General features: G+C 38.4%; 1 protein-coding gene across 3 annotated transcripts in view; it reads left to right on the top strand.

The window, feature by feature from the left end:
* Positions 1-13174, top strand: part of ush2a (Usher syndrome 2A (autosomal recessive, mild)) — a 193622-nt gene that overhangs the window by 115612 nt on the left and 64836 nt on the right. For all 3 annotated transcript variants that reach the window (XM_081605303.1, XM_081605301.1, XM_081605302.1), the window contains exons 56-62: positions 244-407; positions 1549-1758; positions 5068-5270; positions 5350-5462; positions 6674-6890; positions 7205-7373; positions 7493-7702. In XM_081605303.1, the coding sequence (XP_081461429.1) occupies positions 244-407; positions 1549-1758; positions 5068-5270; positions 5350-5462; positions 6674-6890; positions 7205-7373; positions 7493-7702 (1286 nt within the window). The remainder of the gene's footprint in view (positions 1-243; positions 408-1548; positions 1759-5067; positions 5271-5349; positions 5463-6673; positions 6891-7204; positions 7374-7492; positions 7703-13174) is intronic.

The raw sequence follows: 13174 nt of genomic DNA, 5'->3' as shown, positions 1-13174 counted from the left end.
GTCGCCTCATCTTTTTTTTAGTTTTTTTTTCTGGAGGAAAGGGAGAGTTCTGCTGCAAAGTCAATCACTTAATGCAGTTTTTTTTTCCTGTAAAAAGCCATGAGACGACATTTGTTATGAATCAGCCTCATATAAATTGACTGAGTTGAACTGAATTCAGACTGAAAGACTGACTTCACTTGAAGACAAACTTATTGTGACAGTTGGGGCATTAATCAAAAGAATCATTTTGTCTCTTCACAGATTCACCCGTTACCAGTACCAGCTTGTGGTTTATAATGACGTGGGCTACTCTTCAGGAAATATTGTTGCTGCAGTGACCATGGCAGGGGTTCCCCTCAAGCCTCCTACTTTGTCTGCTAATGCTATCAATCACACAGCTGTACAAGTCAACTGGAATAAACCCTGTAAGATTAACCTCTCTGTTCATAACACACTTCCTCAAGCACATGCCTTTACGGATCAGCGCAACACATCTTAAATGATCGAACAAAAGCAGATTTATTAGTAAGTTTGTCTTTAGTTTTTCCAAAACTTCACCAGACTCAATATGCGACCTACGTAAGACTTATAGAGTTTAAGCAGTAACACAAACTATTGACATAAGTAATGACACAGATGTCGAATAATATGAAAGAGACTTTTACTGACTCATCTTGAATTTCTTTGTCAACTCAATGATACATACTCCATGATTTGTTGCTTAATTGCTACTTGTTGGCAGCAAATGGTAAACAATCTGGCTGTAAATTGTGGGATTCCACATTTTTGCTTTTGACATTTGTTTGGGACTTCCACTAATCGCTTTTTTAATTAATCATTAACATTTTTGGAGGGTTAATGTGAACAACTACCTTTTCTCCAAAAATCACAAGGAATTTTTGGGGGTTTATTTTGAGCCAGTTTTTCTGTTTATGGGACGCTTCAATAGATGTCAAAAACAAGATGCTGTAAAATGTAAAACAGTCTTCAGGCGTTCTGTGAACCCCAGCATGACAAAAATAAGTTATATATGGTATTTATTATTGGTGCATTTAAAGATAGGAGGCTCAAAAATTCAAAGTGTTGTGAATGTTAGATATGCGACAGCTAACCTGGAAATGAACACAATTAAAATACACACAGGCAGACACACACACACAATCTCTGAAGATTTGAGTTAGGTGCTTCTCCACACTTTTTTTGTGTGTGAAAAGTTTAGGAAACAACAATAAAAAGCAATTAGTACATAAAGGTTATGCCTGAAAAAAATTCATACTGATGAATTATTATTGTCGGCATCATTATTTGGTTTTACATTAGTTGTGGCGACCCAGCTTTTTGTTGTCTCTTCCAGTCAGATGAAGGTCTAAAACATATACAGTAAAAGTTTGGATTTAATTTTGATCTCCTTCATTTAACTGTTCTGATCTACCTAGAAAATATATTAAAACATTTCGATACAAACACTTTCACAGTAAAATGTTCTAATAAAATTATAGAGAACTGCTTAGTGAGAGGGAACTTTTAGCTGATCCCTCGCCTGTATTGTAATCTTGTGTTTTTCAGCTCTGCAAGACCTGCAGGGAGAGGTGGAATCATTTTTTCTCACAGTCGCATCTTCAGAGACCGGTCCAGTGATGGCTTACGGTCCTGATGTCACGTCGACTGTAATAGGAGACCTTTGGCCCAGCACCACATACCTGATATCACTGCAGGTGTTCAATGGTGCACACAACACAACTAAATCAGTGGTTTACGTCACCACTACTGATGGAGGTAGGAGAAAATAAGAGCATGAAGAAGTATCGCCTGATTTAAAAACTTCAACAATCCTCTGTTTTAAAATGATTAATATCCACTGGTGCTTGTGTAAACACAACATTTTATTTGTGTACATAGAATAATGAATCATTACATCCATGAGAGGTGTTCGGGTTAACATGCATTTCTCTGCTACATTGTGCTTCACAGGGGATGTTAAACACATCATGTAGTGAGGCATGAAATCAATACAAAGTGTGTGTGAGGCTGATTCAAGGTGCTGCAAATTGCTTGTTGGCACCATGGACAAATGCACACAAACTGCACTAGTGCTATCTGTACAAGCCAGCCATATTCTACATTTCAAACTGAATGAAAATTTCTTTTTCAACTCCACAGAAATTCTTTCATAATGAAAACAAATATTCTGATTAACTCTTCGGTTTTTATAAAATATTTTTTTACTCTCAAATTGAGTCATTTTGCAGTTGTAAATGTATGATTTTGTTTATAAAGTTTATAAAATAACTTATTTCAGATGTAAAATAAAGAACTTTGACAAATATTGAGCTAAATATCAGTCAAATATATAAATTATGGGATGTATTGATATTTTCCAAAAAAGCTTGCTTGCAAAACGTATTGAAACAGTTATGCGTACTTTCCATTTCTCTTAATTGCTTATCCCACTCTGCTCCAGTTTGCCTCCATGTAATCGTAAATCCTGAGACACTTTCTTCACTGTTATATTTATGTCTTCGCTTCCCTCTCAGTGAGTCTGGACAGACATCTCTTTCTCTCTGCAGCCCAGCCTCAGTTCCTTTTCTCTCTAGGTATATCATATGTCACAGGCCTCCTTCTTTCTCTCTAATCTGAGCCATATAATAAAAAGTGCATTAAAAACATTAGAAAATCATTAGGTGCTAAAGGCAAAGCATGGCTCGTTTAACTGAGAGGGCTACTGAGGTAATTTCATTATTTTACAACTACAAGTGTGCACACACACACACCTCAGAGGCCTAATATATTTTAACTAATGTAGCTCAACCCTACCAACCATCCTAACGTGGCCTGCAATCTATAGGGCAATGCTAACATCAGAGCTAATTGGCAAGAAAAATACATGAGTGTAGAGAAGGAAGCTTAGCGATCAGCGTTGCACAGATAATGCCTTTCTGCAGTAAATGAAATTTAGGACAGGAAATGAATTGAGTTAACTTCTCATAGCCAACTACATTTTCTCTTAGAATAATACAAAAAGTCTGTATGATTACTCTCTTCAGACCAATCGTCCTCACAGATCATTTACCTCATTTATTTGAGCTTCTCTCTCTGTTTTGTTTTTCCTTACAGCTTCATTTCTGAACACCATTTCACATAAAATAGCTTCTTTCCACCTCAGAGTAAAATGTTATTCATTCTCTAAAGTCACTGAATGGTGAAGTATAAAGCGCAGCTCCTTGCAAAAAATATTAATACCACTTGCATTTGGCTATTATGGGACAGTCTAATACTAGAATTGAAAGAAAACTGATGAAAGTTTTTCAAAATATCTTACAAAGACAAATTGATGGTATGCACTTCTATTCAGCTTCTATAAGTAAATAGTTTGTTGAACCACCTTTAACTGGATGGTCTTTTTTATCTCTTCCACTTTTAGAAACTACAGTTTTTGTCCACTTTTGAAGCCTTGCCACAGCTTCACTATCGGATTCGGTTCTGAACTTGTACTGGACCGATCTGACTTAATGACTAGATCTTGACCATCCCATTTTACCCCCGGCTGTGTCATCTGGGCCGTTGTCCCAATGTGATATTAACTTCAGCTCCAGTCAAAAGCCTCTTCCTACGTCTGACAAGCTTTCATCTAGTATTGTTCTGCAGTTAGCTCCATCCATCTTCCCATCTGCTCTGACCTGCTTTCCTCTTGGTGTTAAAATATTATATAATAAAATCATTCAACACCATGATGCAGTCACCACCATGTGTGCCCAATGGCGTGGTGTGTCCAGTGTGATAAGCATTGCGCACTGTTAGTTTCCTGCCACAAACAAGCATTCTGCACATAGGCAAGAGAGTTGATTTTTGGTCTCATCTGAATAAGCCACCTTCTTCTATATGTTTAATGTGTCCCCATTCCTTGCCCTGTTTTGGGAAGTGCACAACTAATAATCATATTTTCAAAAAATTCTCCCTCTGAAGTCTCAACTCTCTACAGATCCATGCAACCATGGACCGTGGCTTTCTGCTCTTATTAATACTGTCTTTATCTGACTGTCATGTTTTGGTAGGTTTGTTGTGCCATACTCCTTGAACAGTGGCCTGCGAGATGTTCAAGACTGTTTTGTACTTAGTTTAACTTACACAACTTTGAAGGCAGTCGGTTGCACTTGATTTTATTTTGAGGTATCAGGGCAAATAGGGCAGAAATCTAGTGCATGCCTCACTTTTAAAATTTTTACCTCAATTTTTTCTCTCAGAACTTTGTTCCATTGTGCTTTTCAATGTGTGATAGAAACACATTGGGATGTGTGATATCCCAATCCCAATAAAATAACATGAGACAAAATAAAAGGTGACTATCCCAGAAACCCCAAGAAAAAAAAGAAAAGAAAAAAGCAATAATGGCAAACTCCAGACTTATTTCATGTGACTGAGGCCAAACTGTTGTGTTCACAGCCAAACAGACTTTAAAAAGAAACTGAAAGAAGAGTTAAAAGGAAATAAACAATATTTTAAAAAATCAAAGAAATGGGGTGCTGTGGTGGCGCAGGGGCGAAGCACAACCCATGCATTGAGGCCTTAGTCCCCATGCCGGTGGTCGCAGGCCCGATTCCCAGCCTGGTGACACCCGCCACATGTCCCCGTCACACCACCCTCAAATAAAAGCCACTGGAGCCAACAAAACCTATAAAAAAAAATCTAAGAAGTTACAATTTATTAAAAATTTAATATAAACAAATGTCTATTATTGTAATTCTTTTAAAAAACAAAGAAAATGTCACATCCAAAAATCAGAATAACCAGAAAAAACTTAAATTATGTCTAATTTATGTTCAGGAGTGATGGTTCATGGATGTACTGTAACAAAGAAAAGTTAAATGGGTATTAATACTTTTACTAGGCCTTGTAGAATCGATGAGTCCGCCTTCTTTCACTGGTGCATCTTTCTGGTTCAGACCAGAACTGCTGGATTTATTGATCCTACAGATTCTACCAGATCATTTTTGGGATAGTCACCTTTTATTTTGTCTCATGTTATTATTATTTTTTTTTTTTTCATTGAATTACTTTTTTTATGTGTCCCTCTTCTGCCTCTCTCAGAGCCAGAAGGGATGTCTGCCCCTGAAGTGGTTCCAGTAAACAGCAGCACCGCACGTGTCCTCTGGTTCCCTCCTCATCGACCCAACGGAGCAGTTACTGGTTACGGCATCTACGTTAATGATCGCCTTCATGGCAGTGTAGACAACAGCTCCGGTTCATACCTTCTGGGGGACCTGCTGCCTTTTACAGTCTACAATATACAAGTATTCAATCAAATGCAATATAAAGTAGAAAATTTCAGCAGTATAATTTTTATGTCATCTAATATAAGGTGTATTTCAGGTGGAGGTGTGCACAGTGTATGCATGCACTCGCAGTAGTATTACCAGAACAACCACAGTAGAAGACCTGCCAGCTGATCTGCCCAGGCCACACGCACAGGTGATCAGTCCCAGGTAATACAGGTGTGCACTATGAGTATTGTTGCTCTTTTACTCTTAAACTTGAGCGCTACTTTAGTTTACGACATCAATTCACCTTTATTATGTTTGGAAAACTCTAATTAATACTTAGTGAGTACAATTTGATGGATATAATGATAAAAGTGTTAGTGTAAAGTGTGTTTTTTTATTTGTTGGCCCAATAGTGCAAAATACTCTATGGCTGTTATTTTACAACAGAATATATTTAAGAGTTATGCTAATAATTTGGCATTCAAAGTAAAAATGTATGTGCTGTTGTGCAGCACAGTGTGTAAAGGAACATTTACTTGGACATATTTAGTCATTGTTATCTATCGATCAGGATTATTTAACTTTGATTTTGAGCAATTTCACACTAAAAAGTGTTTCAGTCTGTTAATTCGTTGCCAATCTTCACTATAAGTTTGTCTTTTTTCCAGGATAAAAACACATTCAAAGTTTTGCTACAAATCCATTTATTATCTAATATTTATTCTTAGCTGATTTTTATTGTCTTTTAAATAGCCAACAAAATGTTTGGATTCATTCTTAATATCTTTTGGAGCAATTGAGCAAAGTTTCCCTGTTTTTTTATTTTACTCTTGTTTTCCTTCAAATCAACACATTTTCATCATATCCTTATGTGGAATTGACTTTAGTCTTCAACAAACATTCATTATAAAATCACAGGACATTTTTTGATGCATATCAGCATATTTTTTAGTTATTTATTTTGTTTTGAAAGGAAAAATACATGAAATTGATAAAACTAACAGGAGCTGAATTTGACATCAGTATAATATAAATGTCACTAAGTGTCATGTATAATGTTTTACATCAAGTGAAAAACTGAAAATTATTGCAAGCCATTTTTTCATGCTGATTTTTTTTAGGTTAGGGTTTCAGGATGCCCAGGACACTCTGCAGGTTGTAGCTGTGTGTCAGAACACAGATCATTTTCCCTGCTAAAATGTCAGCGTTAAAAAAGGAAGAAAATCAATACTGTAAAGTGTATAAAGATACACACACCTTGGTACTGTAGCTCAACTTTGTCAGACATTAACCATGCATGAATGCATTTGTGCTTGAAAGCATGTGTGGGCGACTGCATGTGTACATTTGTGAAAATGGAGTGTGAAGGAGACACTTACTCCTGCCTATCACTTTCACTTTGTTTTTGCTTCCCTCCACGTCTCCTCTGACAGAGTGGTGAGATTAGATTGGGCCCATCCGGGGAGACCCAGTGGGATCATGCTGGGCTACGAGGTTTTAAGACGGACCCTTAGATCATGCACCGATAGGTCAACAGGGGTAACGCCGTCCTCTGACAGTGGCGGTGGTTTAAGGTTTAAATGCTCCTATCTGCAGTGTCCTGCGGGTCACAGCGTGTGTGGGACTTCCTGCTTTCATCTTGAAACACAGGTATATGGTTTTTCTTCTACTGTTAAATTTAAGCTATTATTTCAAATACACTGTAAAGCACATTTCACAGTTACATGTGTAATGCTAAACACAGTAAAAAGATAATTAAAGTGCAAATAAACACAGGCGTAAAACAGGTCTAAAGTTTTTTCTTTATGATGCTGTGTATTTCTTTAATACAAAGCCACAGACAGTATTTTATTTCCATATGCTAATATGATTAATAAATAAATGCTTTGACGGTGTAGATTTTTCTATATTGATCTTCAAAAATAAACATTTCCCCCCTGTATATGCACTTGTGTGTTAAGCAGATATGCTGCAATGGATTTCTGCACACAAGAAAGCCACATCACCATTGCTGTGATGAGCTGTATGTTGGCTGGGATGATTCCTCCCACCCCGTTTGCTGCAATGGCAAACTTGTCCCATCTGAGCCTAATCATCAGTGCTGTGGAAGATACTATGTTCCTGTAAAAACCAGTATGTTCTCTTACTTTCTTTGTTTGGACCAACGTCTGATTAATTATCTTCCACTTGGTTTGAGTCTAGTCTTCTCAATGCTGCTCAAGTCTTTCCTTCATCTGTCCTTGTCTTTCTAGATGAATACTGCTGTCCTGACCACTTGCAGGGCCGGGTCTCTGTGGGGCCCGGTGACAGCTGCTGTGGGGGGGTTCCTTATTCCATGACAGGCGGCCAGCTTTGCTGCAGTGGGAGACTGCATGATGGCTACAGGGTCCAGTGCTGTGGAGGCAAAATCGTAGATGATGTCTTGGTTTGCTGTGATGATGCTGTACATGCATATAAACCAGGTGCGTGGCAGAGAAAACCACACATGTAGTCATGTAGAAGCAGCAAAAGTTGCAAAATGGGAAAATGCAACTACCTAGACTTTTCCCCAAAAGCGTTTGCTAGTTAAAGTGCTTCACTCTTAAGTGCTGTGCTCAAAGGACTCTTTTGTTTAGAAAACTAGTTACTCTGATGCATAAAAAAGAGGTTTTGTCAGGGTCAAATTCCTGGTGGTATCTTTGTGTTTATGAGAGTGAGTGGATGAGAGAATTAGGAAGAAGATGACAAACGATAGAAGAGAGGATAAGAATGGGTGGAGAGGTAGACACATGGTGCAGGAACGCGGGGTCGTTTCCCTGTCCTCCTCTCCCGCAGTGTCCCAAAGCACCCAGATACTACGGCACAGATGGGACTGTGCGTGTGTCTATGTGTCAGTGTCAACGTACGTGTGTGTCATTAGACATCTTTGTCATGGCAGATGATGATGAAACGCGCTCAGGATGGCACCATTGAGGGCACTGCCAAGCACACAGCGGGAGAAATACACACTCATTCTTTGTCTCACACACACTCATTGTCACACACATACACATATTAAACACACAGTCACACACACACACTCGAAGTCAACAGGGTGCCCTCGGCAGGGTTTGCCTTGTGTTGAATGCCAGATAAAGACACGTGGACTCTATTCATCACCTATAAACAATGGCCCCATATGGGCAGGCTTATAGTATTCCATTAGCCTATCAACCATACTTCACGCATGCACACACACAATTACAGGCACACACAAGATCTCTGCTTCATCAATTTACTTATCACAAAATAAATGCATGATTAGACAAACTCTACAAGAGTTACTAGATTTTCCTGTTTAGTCTCTTGATAGACTGTAGATAAAACACTATGCTGGAGAACCCTCCAGTTTTGTCTTTTTTCTAGACAATCCTTTGACCTCTTCGGTTGATTGATAATGTTGTTTTTTGTTCTTTTCTTCTCCTGAACCACATCCTCTTTTCTTTCTTGTAACTGAGCAGTCTCTATGGTCATCCTTCACTTGAAAAGGCCTCCCAAGGAGTGCATATGCTCCCCTCCATCTAAACTTTTTCACCTTCCTCTTTTACTTATTTTCCATCTCGTTTTTATCTTTAATGTCACCTTTGGTTTTGTCTAATGAATCAGTTTGTTCTTTGCTTGGTCTCTTACGCTTTCTTTCTTCTTCCATGTTATCTTCTTTCTTGTCACCCTCCCTCCTTCTCATTCACTCATCAGTCATTAGCGTTAGCTTCCCTATTGAGAGCATATGGTATGATGGATCGTAGAGCTAGGAGTGCTAGCAAGGCTAAGGGCCATTTGCCGGGTGCTATGCACAGTCGGGGAGCGCTGCGGCTAGCTATGCAACCTCAACCCAACTCATCGGTTTCCAAAGAGTCACACACACATCATGCATGCAGCCACGCTACAGCAGGATAGTTTATTTAACCTTGGCATCACTTGCACTCATTACTCTGTCCATTTCATCTGAAGATAATTTGTTTTACTTTTATGATAAAGTAAGATTTATAAAGCTGAGTTGGTGTAAAGTTGAGGAGGAAAACCTGCACAAACAGAATCCACTGCAATATTTACATTATGCAAAAGAATATTAATTTATTTGCAAGGAACAAGAAACAGAAGATTCAAGAAAACGCTAAAGAGAATTAGCGCTAGCTAGTAAATATTTAAAATACCAGGATAAAGGAGGGTTAAAGTCAGTAGGGGTGAGAGCTGGAAAGAACAGAATAATTGTGAAGAGGTAGATGGAGCAGATTAAAGGAGGAGTGAAGGGTATCCCATTGTGCCCAGCTGATAGACTAGGTTAGGCTGATGTGATTATGGGGTCCCTGAAGTGCGATCTATCACACATTACCGTCCACACTGTCAACAACCATACACACACACTGCAGGGGAACAGCAATGCCAGGAGACAGCTGTCTGGCAACAGATACGCATACCGGCTTGTGCGCACATGTGCACACGAACACAAACATGCCAGTATTCATATCAACACAAAACCACAGTTAAACATAAACACACACACACACACACTTGTAGGGAAACATGGATGTGGAAACCTTCACGCTTCCAAGGTAACAAATCTAAACTCTGTTTTATTGAGTTTCGTCTTAATCTTAATTTGTTTTACATCTAACTTTGAGATTTGAGATTTCTAGTGTCGAGTTTCTCCTGATATCTTTTGAGTTAGATCCCGTTAAAGAGGAGTTGATTTTTTTGCTTTAAAAATAACCTTGAAAATGGCCCTACATGCTCTTCTTCTATGGTTTGAAAATCCATCTGCTGAAAAAAAAAGCTGAAATCAAAGTTCATAAACCTTAAGGTTACCTTCTCTCACTATGAGGTGTTTCAATATGGTGAACACTATGACTATCTCTCAGAGAGTATTTATTTCAGTACAACATTGGAACCAGCATCTTCATATAGCATAGCAGCATATGCTCTAAAATAAAGGCCGGCATCTTGCATGTTTTAGTTCTCATCCTGGTTCCACACACCTGGATCAAAGGATGGCTTGTTAGCAGGCCTCTGCAGAATATTCAAACGCTGAGGAGGCAGTAACTACCACCAGAGAGAGAACTAAAACCTGCGGGATTCTGGCCCCTGAGGGTCATCATTGGACACCCCGTCTGTAAAATCCCCATTTGCACTAACTTTGGACTTGATAAAACACATCAACACCATCAAAGGATATTGCTTGCCAAATCACTCTTTCTGGAAACTTCACACTGGATCTCACTGAACCTGGATGCTTTGCCACTCCATTTGTCCTCCAGACAGGAATGCAAAATATACTTTTATTGGAAAAGAAGACTTTGAACCACCAAACATCCTCTCTTTTTCTCAGTAGCCCAGATGAGAAATTCTGAAATTCTCCAGGCAATTAGTAGCTTAACAGCTGGCCCATCACAGCTGTAGCCCATGTGGTTGTCTGATAGTTCTGGAACTACCAACTAAAGAACTAGTTGGTAGTTCTTGAGTCTCCCCCAAATTTTGGAATGGGCTTTCCTTCAAAATCCTCTCAAGTCTGTGGTTTTCTCTGTTGCAGTTTGAGAAATATATGGAAAAAAAAGAAACTACTCTACTTTTTATTTGATTTTGTGAATATTTCAGTTGCATTTAATAAAATATAATCAGTTTACAACAAAAAGTACTCTGTTCATGACTGCAACAAAACAAGGCTAGAATCACTGCTTCTCCTACCTGTAAGTGGTCATAATGTTGTGGCTGATTGATGAAACTGATCAGTGGCACTAAACTAACTTTGCTGTTGCACACTTCTCCTGTTTCTGGTGTGTTATTGAGATGAGCTCTAATCCTTCCCTCCGTCTCTCCAGTTGTTACACAATCACACAAAGTCTCTGTGCTAAATCCCTTCCTTTCAAATCTGCTTGTTTGTTCAAACAGCACTCGATTTCACTTTCAAGTATATTAAACTCTGTTTGTCTTCAAAGAATCCCATTTTTCTCGCAGTACTTCCTGCTATGCTGCAGGTTCAGTACCAACTTATAATCTTACTTGATTCTTTTTTCTTTGGAGTCTTAGTTAGTATATAAGATGTGCAACTAAGACTTTAGAGAGATTAGATGGTGTTTAAAGGAACTTGTGGGAAGCCTTCGGCCTCCCATGGTGTCCCAACTCTCTCCCACTTCACTGTGCGTTTCACTAACCATTTCCCCTTTACACTTTTTCTTTCTAGCGTCCAGGTCTCAACTCTTCGGTCTGCCCTTCAACCTCACCAGCCCCATTTCTCACTGTGGGTGCTACCATAAATGCTCACCCCACCTCACTTTTTTTTTTTCCCCTGAAAGTGAGTAAATCTTAAAATTGTGAGCATTTCTTTAACTCCTTCTCTTACTTGCTCCCTCCCTCTGTCCCAGCCCAGCAGGCCCTATCCAAACGTTCAAGGACAAATCTGAATATCCCTTTTCACCGTTTAAGTGTTAAAAGCCTGGCGGTGCCGGGGTGTTATCTTAACGCGCCTTGCCGTGCCATCATCAGAGCGCGTGATGAAAATGGCTGTGATGATGCTAAAAGAAAAAAAGAGGAGGGGGAGAAAAAGTAATAATCAAATATGTTTTTCAAGGGCACAGTGACCATTTGCTGGAGGGAAATTATCCCAGTAGTTAAGCTAGCTCGCTCAGAGGCTGGCTGCGTAGTGAGAGGGAAAGCATTTGCTTGTATGCGAGTGCAAATGTGCCTAGACTTCTTATTTAAACTTCCTCCATTCAACACTTTTTACGCAAGTCTCTGTGTTCATACGCATCTGAATGTATCTGCATTTTAGACGGATCTCCACTGGTTCTTTGCTTACTTTTTCTGTAGGTTTTCCTCAGTTTCCCAGTGTGTAAATATCTGTGTGAATGTCTGTCATTGCCAAAAGCCTCTCAGCATTGATGGGTTAGAAAATGGCCAACACCAGTGCATCCCAAACAGCAGCGTCTGGCTGCTTTATAAGACAAAGTGCTCCCGTAACTCGGGAAGACATTTCTCTCTCTGTTAATGTATTTATGATGATGACTTTTCTATTAGGTTTACTTTAATGACTGGCAAGAGTGAAAGCACAGGCTGTCAGACGCCACAGTCAGACCAAGTTGTATTTGCATTTGTTGTATTCTTATTGCTGCTGTAACACATTATAGATCAGTTAACTTATCATAAATTTATCACCACAATGTCAATATTTTTTGTTTCATTTCTGGTGTCTTTACAGAAATCTGTTTTAGATTAATATTAGAGAAGTACTTAACTTTTTTTGACTAAAAGTATTGACAGTTTTGTTTATTTGTAAATTATTCTAAACAACATGGTTTTAAACATAAAACTTTGTATCTTCTTGTATCACATAAAGCAAAGTTTCTCCAAAATACAAATAATAGTTACAGAATAAAAAGATACGCGTTTCTTTTGTCTGAAGTTAAGTCTGACCAAGCTTTTCTTGTTTTAGATCAGCTACAATTACTAAAATTATTTCTACTTGCTAAATGCCAGGATAATGTGAGGATATATTTATTTATAATCTTCGAAATCAGACCTTTACTTAAACAGCAACAACAATCTCTAAACCTGGTTGAAGTTCTTTCACACTTTAGACCACTTCAGTCCTTGAAAATTTGTAAAAGTTGTATTACCTCAGGTAAATTACTGCCTTGCTGAAAATAAATTGGGACCTGATCACCAGTTAAATCAAGAGTCTAATTTATTATCTGGGAACCTGCTTAACTAAAACTCTAGAAAGTAAAAAATAAATAAATATTTAACAGCTAAATCAAAATAATGTTAAATCTAACTTCCACACCACAAATGAGAACTAAATAACTTGTGGAGTCCAAAGGTAAAACATTAATTACTAATTGTTTGACAGCATGAACATTTCTTTTAACTTATGTGCTTCTTATAAGTCAAAATAAAATGAAATTTATGACCTAATTTTTACT

This window comes from Poecilia reticulata, chromosome 3, assembly GCF_904066995.2.
Source record: "Poecilia reticulata chromosome 3, P_reticulata-male-v2, whole genome shotgun sequence".
NCBI classification, from domain to species: Eukaryota; Metazoa; Chordata; class Actinopteri; order Cyprinodontiformes; family Poeciliidae; genus Poecilia; species Poecilia reticulata.
Note: the sequence above shows the minus strand (reverse complement) of the source record. Positions and strands in the feature narration are given on the sequence as shown.